Source organism: Dromiciops gliroides, chromosome 2, assembly GCF_019393635.1.
Source record: "Dromiciops gliroides isolate mDroGli1 chromosome 2, mDroGli1.pri, whole genome shotgun sequence".
NCBI lineage: Eukaryota > Metazoa > Chordata > Mammalia > Microbiotheria > Microbiotheriidae > Dromiciops > Dromiciops gliroides.
The window spans coordinates 81419735-81442860 of NC_057862.1; the positions used below are offsets into that span (position 1 = coordinate 81419735).

At 39.6% G+C, this 23126-nt stretch overlaps 1 protein-coding gene across 2 annotated transcripts in view; it reads left to right on the forward strand.

Annotated features, from left to right (window-relative positions):
• IDE (insulin degrading enzyme) overlaps positions 1 to 3874 on the forward strand; it is a 100799-nt gene extending 96925 nt beyond the window's left edge. For both annotated transcript variants that reach the window (XM_043983655.1, XM_043983654.1), the window contains exons 24-25: positions 723 to 790; positions 1415 to 3874. In XM_043983655.1, the coding sequence (XP_043839590.1) occupies positions 723 to 790; positions 1415 to 1510 (164 nt within the window). In that variant the 3' untranslated portion in view covers positions 1511 to 3874. The remainder of the gene's footprint in view (positions 1 to 722; positions 791 to 1414) is intronic.
• The last annotated feature ends 19252 nt before the right edge of the window (positions 3875 to 23126 follow it).

A 23126-nucleotide genomic window follows, 5' to 3' on the forward strand; every position in this document is an offset into this window, starting at 1 on the left:
AATCATCCTGCCAGGGAAAGCTGTAATTGCCCCATCATAACCTTGAGTACTCCTACCCAGACCAAAGCCTTGATTTGGTATAGTAAAAGCCTGAGCACTGAGCTGAGTAGGAAAGGAACAGAGAAGACCTATTGCAGAAACTGGTTTTTGACATATAAAACTAAAGAATTCTGATTGTATTTTAAAGCAATATTTTTAGCAACAAGTGTTAAAGTAATTATAATCATGTAGTGATTTTGTTTAAAAAGAAACTGCAGGGGCAGCTAGGTGGCGCAGTGGATAGAGCACCGGCCCTGGAGTCAGGAGTACCTGAGTTCAAATCTGGCCTCAGACACTTAACACTTACTAGCTGTGTGACCCTGGGCAAGTCACTTAACCCCAATTGCCTCACTAAAAAAAAAAAAAAAATTAAAAAAAAAAAAAGAAACTGCAGGGGCGGCTAGGTGGCACAGTGGATAAAGCACCGGCCCTGAATTCAGGAGGACCTGAGTTCAAATGCGGCTTCAGACACTTAACACTTACTAGCTGTGTGACCCTGGGCAAGTCACTTAACCCCCATTGCCTCACCAAAAAAAATTTTAAAAAGAAATAAATAAAAAGAAACTGCAGCAAACTACATTTAATTGTATTTTGTATTAGAAACTTGATGATTTTTTTAAAAAACTGCTCTGTGTCTTCCAGTAAAAAGACCTATGTGATACATAACTCTTGTTATCTTGTAGGTCCTGTTGTTGGGGAGTTTCCATGTCAAAATGATGTCAATTTGACGCAAGCACCACCCTTACCCCAAGTAAGAATGCTGAATCTTGATTGAAAATGTATTTAGATGATTATCCCAAGAAGAAAGGGGCTTGTTATTTCATGCAGCACATGACTGAGAGAGGCTTGGGATCCCTGGGGGTTGTTAGAATTTCATTTCTGTGGGCTCCATTCCTTCACTGGCCCAGCCCAGATGTTTGCATGTTCATGTTCCTGTTATATGGTTCCCTGGGCTTTGAAGGGTTCTCTCTTTTCAGCTTGATGAGGGAGGAGCTCAGCCATGGTTCCTGTGCAGCAAGGACCAGCCACTTCTATTGGGCAGGTGGCATCGACTGTGCTAAGCTTGCCTCTTCAGTGCAGTGGAGGGCCCTTTTGTGTAGTCTCTCCATGTGGGCACTCCCAGAGGAGGAAGGCAAGAAGTATCAGAGTCTGTCTTGCTGAAAGCAGCCCTAGCTTTATACCATAGGTTTATATAGTAATTCCCATTATCCACCATCCACTGTGGAGGGAGAAATCAGGCTGTTGTGTTAGCGGTTTGACAATCTGAAGTCCTAACTGTTGTATATGTACAGGAGAACAATATTGCCCTGCTATTTCTAGTCTACCTCTTCAGGTAAAGATACTAAGAATTGTTTCTTTTTGCCCACAACTGCAGCCAGAAGTTATTGAGAATATGACGGAATTCAAGCGGGGTCTGCCACTATTTCCCCTCGTGAAACCACACATAAACTTCATGGCTGCAAAACTCTGAAGAACCCAACCGATGGAAAAAATGCAAATGGATCAGCATTCTCATGTCTTCGGCAGGGTTCAGAATGAACACAATGTTCTTATTAGGGAGACAATCTGGCCTATTTTAGGAGTTTCTGGTTCATTCAAGATTCATACTGTATTAGAGACAGACGATTAGAAAAAGCAATTGCAGTCAAATGGCATTATGTAGAGTATTAAAAATCAAAACTAATTAAAATATTAAAGTCTTGTAGATGTAGTATATTTTTAGAATGTTATATACCTATTAAAATATTTAAACTTCCCTTTAATTACTAATAGACATCCCCCAAATATAACATTTTTTAAAATGTTAAAACGATTCCCACAGAATGCTCCTTCTCTAACTCTGTAAAATATTCATTTGTCAGAAAAAAAATACATTAATAAGCCTTTTCTGTAAAAAGCTCCCTAACTTGATAAAGAAGGCTTCAAAGCTTTTTGAAAGGTGACAATGTTGGGTAACACCTTTTGAGAAGAAAATTGATCCTCAAAAAAAATGCTTTCTACTGGTTTGTTTAATAAGATCAATGGTGAATATAAAATATGACAGATAATGGACAAGAAAATACCTTTTTCTTTTACTGGTGAAATCATTGAATGTGTAGGCATGGTTTTAATCTTTTTATAAATGTGAACACATTTTATATTCAAATTAGTAGAATGGCTGGAAACCCTAGTCCATCCCGTTTATTTATGGTTCCAGAAACACTATCCCTTTCATCAATTTTATCCCATATTGAATTTCTCAGGATTACTGTGTGGCCATTTTCTTTCTGGTTAAAATGATTTTCTTTAATTGCAGTTCCTCTTGTTTCTGAGTAGTCTATGGCATTCATCACTTTTACTTCTTCCCATTCACACACTGCTACCTTAGTTTTAACAAGCACAGGTAGGGTCCCCTGAGGGAGTGCCTGACACATTCTTCCAACCTCAAGTGACGTCGTCAAAGCATGCCCAGCTGCACAGTGCGTCAGAGCTGGCCTCCTGGACTTGCGGCACCGAACAGAAAAGGAGTACGTGAGGTCTGTGAACAGCAGAACTGTGTTCCCATGTGGATCATGAGGGTGAGGCGGTATCAGAGCCACATTTTTCTGGAGTCATTGTGGAAGATAAAACCCCAGATTATTTTTAACAGCATGGATTTTCTAAAATTCTTAAATTGTTAGTAGTCTTACTATGTTGATAAATTAATGCCTTAAAATGTTGATAAATTACTTTAAAAATAAATAGAAAGTAACTGGAGCGAAATAACTGAGGCTTTTATCCCTGAGCTTCTGTCTTTTTTTTTTCCAGGTAAAGTTAATAAATATAGTAAATTCATCTGCTTTTAAAAATATTTGCCATTTTCAAAACCTGCTTCGAATGAAATTGTGGAGCTGTGCTGATTCCATGTGCTGGCGTCCGTGACATTAGGCTGTCAAACCCAGGAGCCAGCTTAACAAGCTCGATTCCCAGAACAGCCCAGCCAGCTGCCTCAGTTTTAATGTGACACAGCTTCCTTGTGTAAAGTCACAACCTTTCACATCTAAGTTTTTATACTTGCCATTTTTCAAATCTAAAATTGGGGGCATACAAACTGGGGCAAGAGTAATTATCACAAACATGGAGGCTGCCTTGGAACACTTGGCCCCATTTCTACTCACAGATGAGCGGTGCTATAGTGGTCTTTTTACCCTTTGCCTTCAGGACCGGACTTTCTGAAGGCCTTTGTCATCCATCAGGAGGTCTATGTTATCATTCCCTTCTGGTTATATGTGTTTATAGAATATGCAGGTTACTACCAAGCTGCAGATATAAACAAACAGTAGATATACCGTGGCCTGGAGGGTACAAACATACCCTATAACAGTCCATTAAAATCCACTGGGTAAAACTTTTATGTAGAAAATGAAGTATTGTGGAAGCAATTTTAACTTTTTTAAAAAATTGGATGAAATTTAACAGTATCAAATACTTTTTATGAGGAAGGTCTATTTTTTAAGTTCTGGAAGATGGCTTGTGTGGTGTTGCCAGAACCCTGTCTGTCCTCCGGCCTTTTTACCCAGTTTCTGAGTTCATCTAGCAGTAAGGTTTGATAACTCAGGCATATTTAATGGGTCATTTCAATGGATCCAAAGCTGCAGTGTCTATAAGCAATAACAGACTACCCTAGGATACTGTTATTTACTCTTAGTGCTTGTTCAATACAATTTGTGAAAGAAACCGTAAATTATTAGTTCCATGTAACTTTTTAAAGGCTTCTTTTGAGTAGTTGATGTGGAATTGAGAGCATGTGACAGCCGGTGTGGCTGTGTGCTGGGCTTATCCTGTTTACAAATAAATGGTCTGAATTTAACCTGCAGAGTTTGCTTTCGTATTCTTCTTAGTTTGCCATATTCCAGTAGAGTAAGTACTTACTAATTGATTGACCACCTGATGTGTTAAGGAGCAGCTAAACCAACCTCAAGCCATACTGAAGACTACTTTCAGATTTTTTTTTCTACATATGCTTTCTGGCAACTTTCTGTAGTGAGAGTGTTTGAAAACGGACTAGAAAAGGCAAGTTGTTTCTGATGCTGAGATCCTGACTTTCCCAAAGAAAAATCATGTAGCAGTGATTCCAACCCAACAGACAGCTCCACTTTATAGATGTGCACAGAGCAACGCATTTATAAATGAAGTGATATCACTTCATTCTGATCTCCAAGTGCTGCTTAACATTCAAAGGCCACTAGCTGTGTGACCCTGGGCAAGTCACTTAACCCCAATTGACCCGCAAAAAAAAAAAAATTCAAAGGCCAGCTTAAACAGACATTCACTGCCTTCTGCTGGTGTCTCTGTTCTTTCTCTTGGACTGTCCAGGTCCCTTCTGGTCACCTGCGACTTTATGTCTTTCTTCCCAGGATATGCTTGTTTGGGACCTACTGGTGAGGAGAAACAAGCATCCTCTTTACCATAATTCCAGCCCCGGACTCCCTCCCTGTCCAAAGAATCCACCTTTGTGAGCTGTTGCTAACAGCTTAGTCCAATATCCCCCTTTTGGTTGATTCCTGCAGGCCTCAGCAAAGCTATCCACGTAAACCCAGTCAGCATTTCCTTTGATCAGTTTAGTAGCAACATCCAGAAGAGCTTTCAAATGGGGCAACAAGAGTGCAGAGGTAAAAAATATCTGATTCTTTGCCTTTGGCTTGGTCAGTACTATTTACATGAGGATTCCAAAAAAAGGCAGGAATTTCTGCTATTTAAGTCTCCCTTCTACAGGAACAGTATCGGCCTGTCAGCTCTTTACCTGTAGTTACTCCCCATTGATGGAACTCTGAGAATCACTACTCCTTTTGTGATACCACTTTCCTTTATGGTCTGGATGACTTCATTCTATTGACTTATTGCAGGGAAATTCAGTTGATAGTAATACAGAATTATTCACTCTCCTGTCATTCTCTTCAAAGATTGTTGCATTTTCATTTGTTCCCATCTTAAATTACTTTCAGGTTATCTGATAAATGACTCAGATAATGTTTTAAAGTTTGCAAAGCTCTTTATATGGTGGCAAGCAATTGTAAGTTGAGGGGATGCCCATCAGTTGGGGAATGGCTGGACAAGTTGTGGTATATGAATACAATGGAATACAATTGTGCTGTAAGAAACGATGAGCAGGAGTTCAGAGAAACCTGGAGGGTCTTGCGTGGGCTGATGATGAGTGAGATGAGCAGAACCAGAAGAACACTGTACACAGTATCATCAACATTGAGTGTTGATATACTGTGATGGACTATATTCTTCTCACCAATGCAATGGTACAGAAGAGTTCCAGGGAACTCATGATGGAAGAGGATCTCCAAATCCAGGGAAAAAAAAAAAAAGAACTGTGGATGGAGTATAGATGCTAAATGAACCATACTATTTTGAGGTTTTTCCTCATTGCTCTGATTTTTCTCTTATAACATGACTAATGCAGAAATATGTTTAATGTTATTGTGTGTGTGTGTGTGTGTGTGTGTGTGTGTGTGTGTGTGTGTGTGTGTGTGTGTATATATAAAACCTGTATCAGATTACCTGCTGTCTAGGGGAGGGGGGAGGGAGGGAGAAAAATCTGAAATTGGAAAGCTTGTATAAACAAAAGTAGAAAACTATCTTTACATGTAACGGGAAAAAAAATAAAGTCTGCAAAGCACTTGACCTACATCAACTCATTCTAGTCACAACTCTTAGATTTTGGTGCTACAGATATTCCCATTTTAAAGATGAGGAAACAGATTCTGACATTAGCAGCATTTGAACCAAGCTTTTCATGAGTCCATCCATGATCAGCATGGTGGCTTCTACACTACTTTGCCTCAAAGTATCTTACTGAGTAGTAATAACTTCCAATCTGTTACTATGCTTTCGTAATAAAGTTGGAAATAATTTTAACATTTGTATGGTACGTGATAATTTTCAGAATGTTTTCACATGCACTCTCATTTGACGCAACCAACTCTTGAGGTAAAGCCAGAACAAATGAGATAATGTATATAGAGTACTTTGCAAACCTTAAAAGGGCTGTAAATGTGAGGTCTAGTAGTTATTACTATGAGAAAACTCAGAATAGTGTAATCTCCCACCCCCTCCAGTCACCAACTGGTAGACTAGAATCTGCATCTCCTGATGTCTATTGTCTATACCATCTAGTAGTAGGTGACACCACTGTCACCACAATTAAACCATGCCTTAATGGACTACTGGAATATAGTCGTATTATCCAAGTCCCCTTCAAAAATCACGTAAAGAACTGTAGTTTGTCTTGGATTTGTAAAGAAGTTCATATAGGTCTGAGCACTTAAACGTGGACCCTTGGCTCTAGGGAAGGCTATTCCAACACATTAGAGAGCTTGTGATCCACTAGGTACTCTTGCCTTTAGAAAATACTTGGCCAGAAGAGAAGTGAGAAAATGTACTTCCCTCCCCCCTCTTTACAGGGTGTGTGTGTGAGTGGGTATGGTAGAATATTGCATATATTGTCAAAAACAGTTGATATGTTGGTTGAATTTGTAGAATTGTGTTTTTTCTTTTTTAAAAGGTTTGTTGCTAGGAAGGGTTAGCTGGGAAAGGGAGAAGAAAGGGACATAATCTGAAATGAAGGAGATACAGAAACAAAAGGTGTCAATAAAAATAAGTTGGGTTTCTTTTTTTAATACTTAGTCAAGTATTTTTCCAAATAAGGTCTTATTCCTGCTGCAGCCACAGATTTAAAAACAGAGAATTACTTATAAACATTGTTGTAGATGTTGGTAATTTGCTATTTCTAGCCATCAGCAGCACAAAACAGTCCACCATACATCTCCACCAGTAGCAGTTTAGGTAGGATGGGGACAGGGAACGTCAGGCCCAGCAAACTACCAATCAGACGTTTTATTAAATTGTCCTGCAGTGGAATTGTGGGTAAGCCATTTAATGGTCCCAAGCCTCAGTATCTTCATTTATAAAATGAGGATGGATGAGCTCTAAAGTCCTAAATATAAAATTCCAATTCTATAAATAAGCCTCTTGTGATCCTCTGACGCCCTTTCTGAGGACATCTTGCTCTAACATTTAGCATATCACTAAGCACTGCAGTGGGGAAAGTGCCAAGATGACCCACATTCTTGGTATAAGAAGATTGTAATTTATTATGAATGGGCTCTTCTGAAGACTGATTTCATCTTCTGGTGGCATGGTAATTTGTTCTCCAATGAGAGACATTTGGAATGATTTAAATTCCTATTTGCCATAATGGAATAATATTGTGACTTGTGAATCAGAACATTAAATTATATATGACGTTTTTTCTTTCATGTAGTTTTCTTTTGGTGGGGGAAAAAAAAATCCTTAACTGCAGAAGGCAGAAAATTCTTCAAATGTAGTCTCTGACGTGGCCAGTCTGGAGGCATAGAAGATGGAACACTATCCACTAGTAACACTGGCACCTGTAGTGGGTGCTCCAACTCACCTGTTCAGAACAGGACACTCTTCCTAGACATCTTTTTTTCCCCCCTGGACAATTGGGGTTAAGTGACTTGCCCAGGGTCACACAGCTAATAAGTGTTAAGTGTCTGAGGCCTGATTTGAACTCAGGTCCTCCTGAATCCAGTGCCGGTGCTCTATCCACTGTGCCACCTAGCTGCCCCCTAGACATCTTTAATTTGGAAAACTGTAATAGCAATAGATTACATTTTTAAAAGCCGTCTTGCTAGGGGTAAGAAGACCTGAGTTTAAACCTCATCTCCACAAATGTGAAAATAGCTGTGTGGCCCTGGACAAGTTACCTCATACTCTGTGCCCTCTATTTACCTTTTCTTTTTTAAAAAATTATTTATTGTTAGCACTCTTAATTTTTTTTTTAAGTTCCAAACTCGCTCCCTCCAGCCCCTCCCCCATCCACTGAGAAGGCAAGCATATTAGTTATACATGTGATATCATGCACAATATTTCCCTGGTAGCATGTTGCCAAAAGAAGAAGGCAAGAAAGAGTAAAAAAAACCAATTATACTTCAATTTGTACCCAGAGTTCATCATTTCTCTCTCTGAAGGTAGATAGTATTCTGTTTTATCATGAGTCCTTCAGAATTGTCTTAGATTGTTGAATTGACCAGTGTAGCTAAGTCTTTCACAATTGATTACTATTAGTATGTACAGTGACCTGGTTCAACTCGCTTTACTCTGCATCAATTCATATAGATTTTCTCAGTTTTTTTTTTTTTAATAAACCATCCTGTTCATTATTTCTTACACCACAATAATATTCCATTGAGGCAGATAGGTGGTACAGTGGATAGCATGCTGGGCCTGGAGTCAGGAAGACTTAGCTTCCTGAGTTCAAATCCAGCCTCAGACACTAGCTGGGTACCCCTGGACAAGTCAACCCTGTTTGCCTCAGTTTCTTCACCTGTAAAATGAGATGGAGAAGGAAACGGCAAACCATTCCAGTAGCTTTACCAAGAAAACCACAGATAGAGCCACAAAAAATTGGATGTGAAAAGGGGCAGCTAGGTGGCACCGTGTATAGAGTGTATAGATGAATCAGTAAGATTCATCTTCCTAAATTCAAATCCGACCTGAGTTACTAGTTGTGTGACCTGACCAAGTCACTTAACCCTTTTTGTCTCAGTTCTTCGACTGTAAAATGAGCTAAAGAAGGAGATGGCAAGCCACTTCAGTATCTTTGCCAAGAAAACCCCAAATGGGTCATGGAGAGTTGGATAACTCCACAACAACAACAACAAAGTATTCTATCACAATCATATATCACTTGTTCAGCCATTCCCCAATTGATGAGCATCCCCTCAATTTCCAATTTTTGCCACCACAAAAAGAGCTACTAGAAACATTTTTGTACAAATGCATCCTCTTCCTTTTCCTTTGATCTCTTTAGGATGCATACCTAGGAGTGGTGTTCCTGGGTCAAAAGGTATGATGCAGTGTGCCCTTTGGGCATAGTTCCAATCACAACTCTACCAACAGTTCTTTAATGTCCCTTTTTTTGCACATCTCCAGCATTTGACATTTTCCTTTTTTTGTTATATTAGTCAATCTAATAGGTATGAAATGGTCTCTCAGAATTATTTTAATTTCTATTTCTTTTAATCAGTGGTGATTAAGAGCATTTTTTCATATGAATATAGATAGCTTTGATTTCTTTTTAAAATTGCCTGTAAATTTAAAATTGCCTTTGACCATTTGTCAGTTGTAGAATGGCTCTTAAATTTTTTGACTTTTTGAGAAAGGTCTTTTTCAGAGAAACTTGATGTAATTTTTTTTAATATATTCATTGTCTACTGTACCTTTTATTTTATTTACTTTTTTCTGTGAGAAAATAATTATTAATAATTCCTTGGGGACCCAGGGACCCAGTTTTAGCCTTTCCCTCCCCTCTCCCCCCAACTTCAGAGGTCAATTTTTAGGAGGGAGTTTCAGAGCATACAGTAGAAATGGAGATATAGACTCTCTGTGTCTAGCTCAGTGAACTGATGGGGTAAAGAAAAACCTGTCCGGACTTTGACTTTGCCCCTCAGAGGATCTCTCCCATTAAGCTGTGAGGTCATGGTAGAGCTCATTTTAATATGGATCACTCTCAAGTCATGACAACCAATGGAATTGAATGATACTAGCCAATTAGCTTTGATCAGTGTATAGTGCCGTACCTCTATCAAAAGACGATAAAAGTATATATGTGTGTGTATATATATATCTATATGTATATGTATAGATATATATAGATATAACCTATATCAGATTACCTGCTGTCTAGGGGAGGGGGGAGGGAGGGGAGGGAGGGAGGGAGAAAAATCTGAAATTGTAAAGCATGTATAAACAAAAGTTGAGAACTATCTTTACATGTAACGGAAAAAATAAAATATCTCAAAAAAAAAAAAAAAAGACGATAAAAGGAAAGAACACACGGGGCTCCTGGCCCAAGCCATCTTGAAACACATTCTTGATCTGGACCCACTGTCGGTTGGTGAGCACTCCCCTCTTAGGACAAGGTAGGTTGTTAGGGCATGTGCTTTCTCTATTAGAAATATGGTTCTGGGGGGCAGCTAGGTGGCGCAGTGGATAGAGCACCGGCCCTGGAGTCAGGAGGACCTGAGTTCAAATCCGGCCTCAGACACTTAACACTTACTAGTTGTGTGACCCTAGGCAAGTCACTTAACCCCAATTGCCTCACCAAAAAACAAAACAAAACAAAAAAAAAAAGAGATAATAATTGCTACCTCTGCCTTTTTTTCCCCTCAGCTGAAGCATAATAGATTCTGACTCAGCCCCTTATTTTAACTGTGTCTTTCTGTTTCAAGTATGTTTCTTGTAAATGATATATTGTAGGATTCTAGTGTCTAATTCATCCTGTTATCTGCTTCTGTTTTATGCGTGAGTTCATCCCATTCACTTTCACAGTTATAATTATTAAATGTGTATGTGTGTATATACACATATATACATAAATGTGTGTGTATGTGTGCTTCCTTCTTTGAATCAATTCTGATGAGAACGAGGTTCAAGCATTGCTTGCTATATCCCACCACCTTCGTTTTCCCTTCCACTGAAAAAATTCTTCCTCTTATGTGACAAAATTTTCTGCATTCTTCCTCTCCCTTTCCCCTTCCCATACGGAATCCCTCTTTCTCACCCATTCATTTTTTTTTTTAGATCATCCTAACATAATCAACTCACACACATGCCTTCCATATATGTATATTCCTTCTAACCACACTAATAATGATAAAGTTCTTAGGAGTTACATGAATCATCTTCCCAAAAAGAATGTAAACAGCTTAACTTTGAGTCTCTTATGATTTCTCTTTCATGTTTACCTTTTTATTATTTTCTTGAATCCAAATGTCAGATTTTCTATTCATCTCCAGTTTTTTCATCTGGAATGCTTGAAAGTCCTCAATTTCATTAAATGTCCATTTTCCCCTTGAAGGATTACTCTCAGTTTTGCCGGATAGATGATTCTTAGTTGTAATCCTAGCTCTTTTGTCTTTTGGAATATTATCTTTAAAGCCCTTTAATTCTTTAATGTAGAAGCTGCTAAATCTTGTGTTATCCTGACTGTAGTACCATGATATTTAAATGGTTCCTTTCTGTCTGCTTGCAATATTTTCCCTTGACCTGGGAGCTCTGGAATTTGTCTATAATATCCCTGAGAATTTTCATTTGGGGATCTCTTTCGGGAGATGATTGGTGGATTATTTCCATTGCTGTTTTACTCTCTGGATCTAAGATGTCAGGGCAGTTTTTCTTTATAATTACTTTAAGTGTAGGCTCTTTTTTTTTTTTTAAATCATGACTTTCATGCAGTCCATTAATTCTTTTTTGTGTGTGTGTGCTGCGCAATGAGGGTTAAGTGACTTGCCCAGGGTCACACAGCTAGTAAGTGTCAAGTGTCTGAGGCCAGATTTGAACTCAGGTCCTCTTGAATCCAGGGCTGGTGCTTTATCCATTGCACCATCTAGCTGCCCCTCCAATAATTCTTAAATTATCTTTCCTCAATCTTACTTTCCAAATCAATTGTTTTTCTAATGAGATATTTCATATTTTCTTCTGTTTGTTCATTCTTTTGACTTTGTTTTATTGTTTCTTGATATCTCATAAAGTCATCAGCTTCCAGTCGCCCAATTCTGATTTTTATGGAATTATTTTCTTTAGTGAGCCTTTGTACCTCTTCCATTTAGCCCATTCTGCTTTTTAAGGAGTTCTTTTCTTCGGTGAATTTTTGTACCTCTTTTACCATTTAGCCAATTCTGTTTTTTAATGTCAGTATTTTTTTGTGCCTCTTTCACCAAGCTGTTAATACCCTCTCTTTTTTGGGGGGTCTGGGGGGAGCAGGGCAAATGAGGGTTAAATGACTTGCCCAAGGTCACACAGCTAGTAAGTGTCACATGTCTAAGGCCAGTTTTGAACTCAGGTCCTCCTGAATCCAGGACCAGTGCTTTATCCACTGTGCTACCTAGCTGCCCCTGTTAATTCTCTTTTCATAATTTTCTTGTATCACTCATTTCTTTTCCAAATTTTTCCTCTACCACTTATATCTTTAAAAACAACAACAACAACAACAACAACAGAACTCTTCTAGGAATTCTTACTATCTGTGGTTCCAGTTAGAATTTTTCTTTGATGCTTTGGTTGTAGCTGGTTTTGTACTGTTGTCTTCTGAGTTTATGTCTTGGTCTTCCCTGTTACTTTAGAAGCTTTTTATGGTCAAGTTCTTTTTTGTTACTGTTTGCTCATTTTTCTAGCCTGTATGTCAATGTCTAATTTTGAGGGAGCTAGAAACTAGGTCAGGTTGCAAGGCAAGGCAAGAGCATCTCTAGGTTTGTGACAAGGTCCAAGAAGCAGACTCACAGTGAATTCCTTGAAAAGGGTGTGTGTGTGTGTGTGTATACTCTAGATGTACCTCCTTTTGAAGCCCCTGTGGTCACAGCTGAAATTGGGTAGGGCAGGGATTTTGTTTTTGTTTTTTGTTTTTTTGCAGGGCAGTGAGGGTTAAGTGACTTGCCCAGGAGCACACAGCCATTAAGGGTCAAGTGTCTGCGGCCAGATTTGAACTCAGGTCCTCCTGAATCCAGGGCTAGTGCTTTATCCACAGCACCACCTAGCTGCCCTCTGGGGCAGGACTTTGACCAATGCATTGAAATTTAGAGGTAGGGCTTTGTAATTATTGGAATGATGCCACCTACTGGAGACTTGCTGTGGGAAAGCTCCACCATGAGGAAAATGCCTCAGAGGCATTGTGGCTTTTCCTTGGCGTCAGGAAATGACGTTTGCTCATGGGTGCTGTCTATCAAGGCTACCAAGCCAATCAACTTGAGGAGCCTCCTATGGTCTGGGAAGAGACAAGAAGGAGGAAAGGGAGCCTGCACAGAGAACTCTGGGGCTTTTTGGGTTCCTGACTGGATGGTGGTGGTGGCAGAGGACTTCACAGGAAATTTGAGGAAAGATAGGAATGCCAGGCTGTTGGAATTCTGTTCTCAATCTTTTTCTTTCTATTTTCCAATAAACCCTTAAAAACCTAAACTTGTTTTATCAGTGATTTTAGTCAGTTTCCCCCAAAACTGGGGGAACAGATTAGAATCCACATTTAGAATCTTAAATTACACAGCTTTCAGCATTTGGAATCCTTCACCAGCACAGAAATCACTGCTCACTACCTATTTAGCAAGAATTAGTTGAAACGAGTCCACTAGGGGCAGCACCGACCCTGGACTCAGGAGGACCTGAGTTCAAATCAGGGCTCAGACGCTTGACACTTATAGCTGTGTGACCCTGGGCAAGTCACTTAAACTCATTGCCCTATAAAAAAAAGAAAAAGAAAAAGAAACAAGAGTCCACTAGATGGAGGTTTCCTTCCCCTTTACTGACCCCAACAGGTCCTCATATGAAATCCCTGTACTCAGCCTCCCAGCAGTATCCTCCCAGTGTCCCAGGGTCTTTCCATGTCCCCTCCTATTCCAGTTACTTCATAACTGAAGTGAGGACACATTTTTGCGTGTCGTTGGTCCTAGACTCAAAAGCTGCTAAGTTTACAGTATTGATAGTAAGACAGTGCCTGGGGCCTCAAACCATTCATTATAAGTACAAAGGCAACAAGACACTATGAATAGCAGTTAGCCAGAGAAGATAAAAACAGAACCATGGTCTGAGTGGACCAAGGATAGGAAAGCATATTGGAATTTGGAGAGTGATAGAACTGTGGTTCCTCGAGGGGGTCAATTTGCTTTTGAGAAGAGATGATGTGGAACCTAGAAGGCTGCTCTAGAGCAATCAGTGGTCTAGAATCTAGAGCATAGACCCTTAAAGTAGAGGTTATGACAAGAGCCATCAGCGGCCATAATCTGACTACAAGTGGTGTGTGATCAACAAACCAAAGGATGACATGGGGCACACCTCACCTTCTCTGCAATGGCCAATCACAGGTCCTGTCTCCAATACAACCATGTCTAGCCTGCACTCATTATAGACCAGTACTCCTCATCTCCATCCCCTCCTGCAGCTCTGAAAGCTCCCTCATCCTTCTGCCAACTTCTGAGCTTGGCACAAGTCCCTCAGGGCAGGAAGAGCCTAATGCCTACATTAGGTACACAAATGCTATTGGGAAAGTTCCCTGCAATTCTGTTTCTCCTTCCCCAGCACACCCATGGGGGGAAATGTACTGATAGAAGTGTATGATCAAGTCTACAACAGGAGCTCTGATCGACACAATGGTCAGCCACAGTTCCAGAGGATTTATGAGATATGGCTGCCCACTTCCAAACAGAAAAGTGATGGGTTCAGTGCAAAGTCCATATGAGAGTAGTACATGTGGGGTGCGGTGGGGGGTAGGGAGGTTAATTCAGAAATTTATTTTGACTAAACATATTTGTAATGTTTTTTCCCCTTGCTTTCTCAAATGGGCAAGAGGAGGCAGAGATGGGAGAGAGAGAATTTGGAATTGAAAATAAAATAAAATTGAATTTTACAAAAGACTCAAAAATTGGTCTGGAGGTGATATGAACTATCTCTAGCAGTGGGGATTGGGTTCAAATTCTCCTTTCCGAAGAGAGCCTATATTTCTCAGTCTCCCTAAGGATAGCTTAAGGATACCCTAAGGCAGTTTTCCAGACTCATTATAGCTTAGAGAATTTTGCATCAACTCTGCAAAAAGCATTTTGGGCATATCTGCCAAGAACCCTACAAAGCAAATAAAAATGTGAACTCATGATAATGCCTTCCTCACAACTCTATGGGGCAGGTAATGTGACCAACATTAGCCTAATTTTACCGATGAGGGCTACGTCACAAGGGTGAAGTGACTTACATAGGGTCATGACATATGTCAGAACCAGAACTCAAACCCAGTGTCTGAGCTGGAAGTGACCAGAGACCACAAGACAATCTTTTTATTTTTGTAGGAAAGGTCTGTGACACCAGTGTTGGGGCTGACCCAAAGGGGCAAGCAATGATAACACCAGTGTTAGGCATTGGAGGTGGCTGCAACAGGATTAGAAGCAGGTGCAGCACTACGCAGCCTGGCACTATCTGGGTGACCCTGGGCAAGTCACTCAACCCTGTTTGCCTCAGTTTTCTCATAAGTAAAATGAGCTGGAGAAGGAAATGGAAAACCACTCTGGTATCTTTGCCAAGAAAACCCCAAATGGGGTCATGAAGAGTCAGACACAACTGAAAAACTGAACTGAAAAGATAGGGACACAGAGATATAGAGACATAGATAGTTCTTTGTATATTGTATTCTCCATTAGACTGTGAGCTCCCTGAGGACAGGGACCTGGTTTTTACCTTCTGTCTCCCCAGCACTTAGTACAATATGTGGTACATAACAAGTGCTAAATAAATGCTGGTTGTTAATAATATATTATATTAACAATATATGTAAATAAATGTGTGTTGGCTCCTGACTTGAATTTGTACTGAACATTTGAAGGTTCTTGCACTCTCCCTTCCCCCAGCCACCTTGCTGCTCCCACTCCTTAATATCTTCCCCACTTTTTTCCCTGACCACTGAATTGCAGAGATACCAGGGTACTGGCTCTTTGGCTGCCTTCCCCTATAGGGTCTTCTTTCTTACTGAAGAAGAACCCATAGTTATTTCAGTATTTCCTCTGCACCTGCTCCCAGCTGTCCTCTAAAGGGCATCTGCAGCACTATATACCAGTTCTTACTAGTTTAACTCCTGGTGATGTAGGCCACAGTAGTCAGGATGTCAAAGCATTTTGAGCTGGAAAGGACCTTAGCGACCTACGATGGTGGTTTCCAATCTGTGGGTCAGAGATCCTTTTAGGACTTAGGAATCACTATGAGGGATCCACCAAATGCCGTTGTTTTGATCTCTCTTTAGTTCCAATACAAAACAATCCAAACAAACCTTTATTGAGCCCTTACTCTCCAAAAGCACTGTGCTGGGTAACAGAGATTCAAAGACAACATACAAAACAGTCACTTGCCCTCAAGAAGCGTGTGTGTGTGTGTGTGTGTGTGTGTGTGTGTGTGTGTGTGTGTACACACATTCATATATACATATATATAGCATATATGCTCTCTAGAGAGCTTAATTTGAGGAAGAGACTTAACCACTAACCTGGTGGGGAAAGGGGAGAAGGCATCAGGAAAAGCTTGCCAAAGGAGATGGCACTAGAACTGAGTCTTGAAGAAAGCGGGGGTTTCTAAGAAACGGAGCTGATGGATTGTATTCCAGGCATGGAAGGACAGCCGATGCAAAACCACAGGTTCAGGACAAGTAGATTCCCAAGTTCAGGGGACAGGAAGTTGGTCAGTTTGACTTTTAAGTATGGCATGTGAAGGGAAGTAATGTGAAATAAACCTGGAAAGACAGGTGAGAGTCAGATTATAAAGATCTTTGAATGCCAAATTTCAGAGTTTATGCTTCATTCCAGAGACTATAGGCAGCCACTGAAATTTCTTGAGGAGGGTAGTGACATGGTCATATTTGTGTTTTGGGGAAACTTGGCAGCTATGTGGAAGATATTCTAGAGAGGAGAGAAACAGGAAGCTAAGAGTCCAATTAGAAGGCCATTGAAATAGCCCAGGTGAGAGGTAATGAAGAGCTGAACCAAGGTATTGGGCATCCAAGCACAGAAAAGCGACAGATGGGTGGAGGTAGACTTGGCCAAATCTGGCAACTGATTGAAAGGGGGAGGGGGACCAGGGAATAAACAGTTATAATGTGCCTAGTATTTTTTTGTTTGTTTGGTTGGTTTTGGGGGTTTTGGGGTTTTTTTTGGCAGGGCAATGAGGGTTAAGTGACTTGCCCAGGGTCACACAGCTAGTAAGTGTCAAGTGTCTGAGGCCATATTTGAACTCAGGTCCTCCTGAATCCAGGGCCAGTGCTTTATCCACTGCGCCACCTAGCTGCCCCCATGTGCCTAGTATTTTAAAGAAAAAAGAAAAAGAGGAAAAAATCAGCACGACTGATCAATACATTGAAAAAATTAGGAAACATAAGCACCTAGGGCTCTGTGAAGGGCTGGGTTGGGAGCATACTCTCATATCTTATGCTTAAAGCCATGCTTGGTCTTTACAATTGTGTGTGTGTATGTGTGTGTGTGTGTGTGTGTGTGTGTGTGTGTGTGTGTGTGTGAGAGAGAGAGAGAGAGAGACAGAAACAGACACACAGAGAGATTTTTCTTTCCATTTATATTATTACAGTCATGTCTATTCTCTTGGCTCTGCTCACTTGACACTGCATCAGTTCATGTATATCTTTCCATGCTTCTCTGTATTCACCACATTTATCATTTCTTATAGCACAGTGATCTTCCATTATATTTGTGTGTCACAATTTACTTTGTTTATTGTTGTTTTCCAGTCATGACCCCATTTGGGGTGTTCTTGGCAAAGCTATGGGAGTGGTTTGCCATTTCCTTTTCCAGTTAATTTTACAGATGAGAAAACAGAGGCAAACAGGATTAAGTGACTTTCCCAGGGTCACAGCACTAGTAAGTGTCTGAGACCAGATTTAAACTTAGGAAGGAGTCTTCCTGACCCCAGGCCTGATGTTATATCCATTGCACCACCTAGCTGCTCTTAGTTCTTGTAAGGTTGTGTCTGGCTCTTTGTGACCACATTTGGGATTTTCTTGGCCAATCTGATGGGTGTGAGGTGAAACACTGGGTTTGTTTTAATTATAATTTCTCTTATTATTAGTGATTTGGAACTTTTTTTTCTTATGGTTGCTGAGAGCATGGAATTTCTTCTTTGAGAACTGCTTGTTTATATGCTTTGACCATTTATCTACTGGAAGAATAGGTCTTATTCTTATATGTTTTTATTAATTCCCTATATATCTTAGATATTACATCTTTATCAGATAAATTTGCAGTAAAGATTTTCTCCAGATTTTTACTTCTCATTCTGACTGAAGTGATTTTATTAGGGCAAAACTTTTTGATTTTATGTAATCAAAATTATCTATTTGTCAATAACTTTAAAATAACACAATTTACATTTACATACCTTTCCTTTGTACTCCATCAAAATCTTTTCTCTAGTTCACTACTAATATTCCTTTAGCATTAGCCCATCCCCAACAACTCCCTCATTTAAATCAATTGGTTCTCTATAAACCAGGCTGGTTCCAGGTACACAGGGGAGCCTTGCCATGCTTCTCTGCCCCAAATGCCTCCCATCCTCCTTGCCAAATGTCTGAAATGCTACCATTAGGGATTCATTAGAGTTCTAAAGTTTTTCAACTTTTCAATCTTCCAGGGTCTCCATTAAAATGTGAATATCCCTAGTAGTCCCATGGTCTTAAACCTTTATTAGCTCTTACTTAGGGAGGATAATGATAGGGGGCAGCTAGGTGGTGCAGTGGATAAAGCACCAGCCCTGGATTCAGGAGAACCTGAGTTCAAATCTGGCCTCACTTGACACTTACTAGCTGTGTGACCCTGGGCAAGTCACTTAACCCCAATTGCCTCACCAAAAAAAAGGAAGGATAATGATAGCTAGTGGAGTGAAGATGGGACCCCAGGACAGACTGGGATGCCAAGAACTAGAACACACAGCAAAGGAAGGTGGGACAGAGGTTGTTTCTCCCACAGTTTGGCAGAAGGTTGGTCTTGGCTTTGTCCACTTGGTAGGAAATTCTGTTGATCCCAGAGGGTTCTTCTAGAAAAGACATTTTACCAAGGCAAGGGTCAGATGAAAAAAAAAACAACCTAACTTTTTCTTTGAAATTATCATTCCAGGGGCAGCTAGGTGGTACAGTGGATAAAGCACCGGCCCTGGATTCAGGAGGATCTGAGTTCAAATCCAGCCCCAGACACTTGACACTTACTAGCTGTGTGACCCTGGGCAAGTCACTTAACCCTTATTAACACCCCCCCCCCCAAAAAAAAGAGCTTATCATTCCTTCAGCCACTTTTTTCTTAGTTCTACTATGTTGGTGCTGATAAAGGCCAGTGTTCCACTATTGCACTGTGTACCTATATATAATTTGATTCAGCGCCTTATGAAATCTTCTCATGCTGCACTAAATTGCAGCCACTCCTGCAAAAGGACACTGTGAGGAGACAGAGACAGAGAGAAGGAGGGAGGCAGGAGGAGAGAGGACAAAGGAGAGAGAGATTTGTAGGCATTGATTTAAAATGAACTTACTGACTGGAAAGTTATGGAAATGAAGATAGCCATTCTTAGCATTCAGCAGATTTGACCAAGATCAAAGTCCCAAAGTTAACAATAGAGGTCTCTTGCTGCTTTTCTCAGAGCTGGCAACCATCAAGTCCTACAGTTGTATATGAAGGAAAGCAACCCCTGGGAAATACACTTCAGCCTGATGTTTCCCAATTCAGGGCTAATGAGCATGGAGGGGATCCAAGTTTCCCAAGGCAGAAAACATCTGGGTTTCTACATTACTGTGTTCCTTGTCTTCCCCCAGGGGCCTCCCTTTTTTTCTACTCCCCTTCACCCCCAGATTTAAAGTAGTATGTTTTGAGGGCAGCTAGGTGGCACAGTGGATTCAGGAGGACCTGAGTTCAAATCCAGCCTCAGACACTTGACACTAGCTGTGTGACCCTGGGCAAGTCACTTAACCCTCACTGCCCTACAAAACAAAACAAAACAAAAATAAATAAATAAAGTAGTATATTTTACAAATAAGTCAAAAAGTGTCACAACCCCAATTGCCTCACCAAAAAAACCCCAAAACCCCCCAAATTAAGTAACATTTCCTGAAAATCACAGGACTCAGATTTATGAAATCCAGCAATAAAAGTTCCTTGAGATCAGGGACTTTTTCATTTCTCTTTGTCTAGCACTTAGCATACATAGCACCTGTTACAGAGTGGGTGTTTAATAAATGCTTATTCAATTGAATTGATTTGAAGGTGAGGGGCCCTGTAGACCAGGGCTTCTTAAACTTTTTCCATTTGTGACCCCTTTTTGCCAGAGAAATTTTTACATGACCCCAGGTATATAGGTATATAAAATAGGTGTATATAACCTTTTACTGTTGCCAAATTATTTGCGATCCCCACATTGTTATAAGACCCCATATGGGGTCGTGACCCACAATTTAAGAAGCTTTGCTATAGATCACCTAGACAAGCCCCATTATTTTATAGATAAAGAAATTGAGGCACAGAAAGAGGAAATATCTTGGCCTAGATCACACATGTATTAAGAAAGCTAGGATTTGAATTCAGATTTCCTCTGACTGCAAATTCAAGATTTGTTTCCAGGTTAGTCAGGAATTTTAACATATTTGCCCCTAATACATCAGAAGAAATTAGAATTGGCCTTATAATACTCACTGTCACAGAGGGAAGGCTGATCTTTGAGGGAGTGAGACAGAGATCAGGGAGAGTTTGAGTTTTTTTGTTTAAAAAAATTTTTTTTGATGCCTTTTATTTTTATACAATATTGATTTTTGAATATATCTTTCCCTCTCCCTTCCCAAATAAGCCATCTTTTAAAACTAAGATTTCTAAAGAAAGAGGAAAAATAGTTTTATAAAATTAACCAGCATATTAGCTATATATGAGAGTATATTCAGTATGCCATACCTATAGTCTCCTACCTCTGTAATGAAGGGAGATGTGTTTTATTAACTGATCTTAAGGGCCATACTTGTTCATTTTCAGTTTTTTGTTCTCTCCATTTACAATGTTCTAGCCATTGTTCCTGTTGCTTTCCTGGCTCTTCCTATTTTACTCTGAATTTATCTGTTTATATAAACTTTCCAATGCTTCTCTGAAGGCTTCATATTCATAATTTCTTTCAATGAAGTAATACTCTATTGCATTCATGTTCCATGATTTGTTTCGCTCTCCTCCTGATTGTCATATATTTTATTTCTAGTTCTTTGCTACCACAAAATGTTCTTCTATGAATAGTTTAATATGTATGGGACATTTCTTTCTCTTTTTTGACCTTCTTGAGGTATGTGTATAACAATGAAATCTATGGAGTAAATAATATAGAAATCTTAGTTACCCTTCTAGCATAATTGCAAATTGCTTTTCAGAATTGTTGGACAGCTCCATCAACAGTGAAGTAGTGTGCCTGTCTTCCCACCAGTCACTTCAACATTGAATATTACCATCTTTTGTTATCTTTGCCATATTTCTAATGTGAAATAAAACTTCAACCTTGTTTTGATTTGTTTATTTCTTTAATGATTTAGAATACTCTTTAATATGATGACTAAAAATTTGCAAATCCGTTTTTTAAAATAAGAATTGTTTGCTCATATCCATTTATCACTTTTCCATTAGAGAATGGTTCTTGGTCTTATAGATTTACATTAGTTTCCTATATGCCTTGGATATCAGACATTCATCAGAGATATTTGTTGGAAAGTTTTTACTCCAATTGACAGTCTCCTTTATTTTAGTAGCATTTGTTTTGTTTGTGCAAAAGCTTTTCAAGTTCATATATTCAAAGTTACTTATTTTATCTTTTGTGATCTCCTCTGTTCCTTGTTTGGTTAAGAATTCTTCCCCCCCCCCCCAATCTGCAATTGTGAAAATATCTTTTAATTTTGTTAGTGGTTTGACCTTTTTTACTCAGATGATATAATTCATTTTGAGCTTATTATGGTAGGTGATATAATATATTGCTCTAAGCCCAATTTCTCCTAAATTGCTTTCTGGTTTTCCAAGAAGTTCTTGTCAAGTGGATAATTCTTCCTTAAGCAGTTTATGTTTTGGGGTTTATTGAACACTGGGTTATTGAGTTTGATAGCATGTGGGCTTTGTTGATCTAGTTTTTTCCACTGATCTTTTTTCTAGTTTTTAAAACCCAATTCCAAACTGTTCTGATGGTTACTGCTTTGGAGTTCAATTTGAGTTCTTGAAGTGCTATTCCTTAAAGCAGAATTTTGAATGAGGGAGGAAAAGTGAAGAAGAAGGTAAATAATTCAATAGCAAAGGTGGAAGGACCATTAATGATCATGATTGTGACCTAGCCCTTTCATTGCACATATCAGGCATTGGAGGCTCAGAGTGGGAAGTAGCTCAAACAAGGCAAAGGTATAAAATGCCTTTTCTGTATAATAAGAAATTATTCTTTTAGGACTTGGATGTTTATTGCCAGAAAATTCTAAACCAAAGAACTAACATAAATGTGAATTTTGGGGTTCCCAAGACAGATGTAGGTTTCTTATGAAATATGAAGCAGAAGGGAAATGAGAAGCCAATGAATTAGATGACAGAGAGCAGAATTAGAAGCTTCATCCAGAGGGCAGAATCCAAAGGAGCAGAGGCAGAAGACAATAAATGGTAGCTGTTTTGAGATGAACACAGATGAGAAAAGTTAACCAGGGGCAAAGAGTCTCTGTAGCTATGTGAGGAGATGATCTAATTTGGAGGAAAGTTTATGCTGTGGGTTGATTGGAAAAATCAGAATTCTCTGGTGCTTGAAGAGCTGACTAGGGGAAAGCTGCATTGCTCTTTGAAACCATCTACAGATTGAGAAAAATGAAACCCTTCAAAGGCTTCCATACTATTATCTTTTACTTCTCTCCTGTGGCCCAAGAGTAGTTGGAGAGTGGTTTCAACCAGAAAGTGACACATTATACATAATGTTTCCTAAAGAGATCAAGAAGATTAAAGCCTGAAGTCCAGAGTTGTGAGTTGCCCTGGGCACATAGATTTCCTTAATCATAGGCTATCTCATTACTAAGTTTCTATAAGTTCATGCCCACCCTTTCCATAGATCTGTTGGCATTGTTGGGAGACTATGACCCAGATCCACGGGTGGATTATCATGTTATGTCAGGATTATTCTTATTTTGCATTATGTATAGTAAATGTTTCATGGTTAAAAGTTAATATGTCATCTTGCCTGATTTGTTTAATTGGAAGTACACCAGTAGGGGCTCAGAGCTAACATTGTAAATAGTTAAATGTATAGTTTCCCCTAGTACCTTAACAGTAATTTATAACAGGGCAACCACTCCTTTGAGGCACCATACAACCTTCCACCATGGGTGTGAGGTGAGCTAGCCAGCTAAAAGGAGAGTCCATTGCCTGTTATTGAGGTCAGGACAAAGGATATATGAGAAGATGGTTCTGGGAACTCTCCTGACATCACATTTTAATCTTTCCCTGTACCATGACTGGCCCTCACTTCCTAGTCATTTT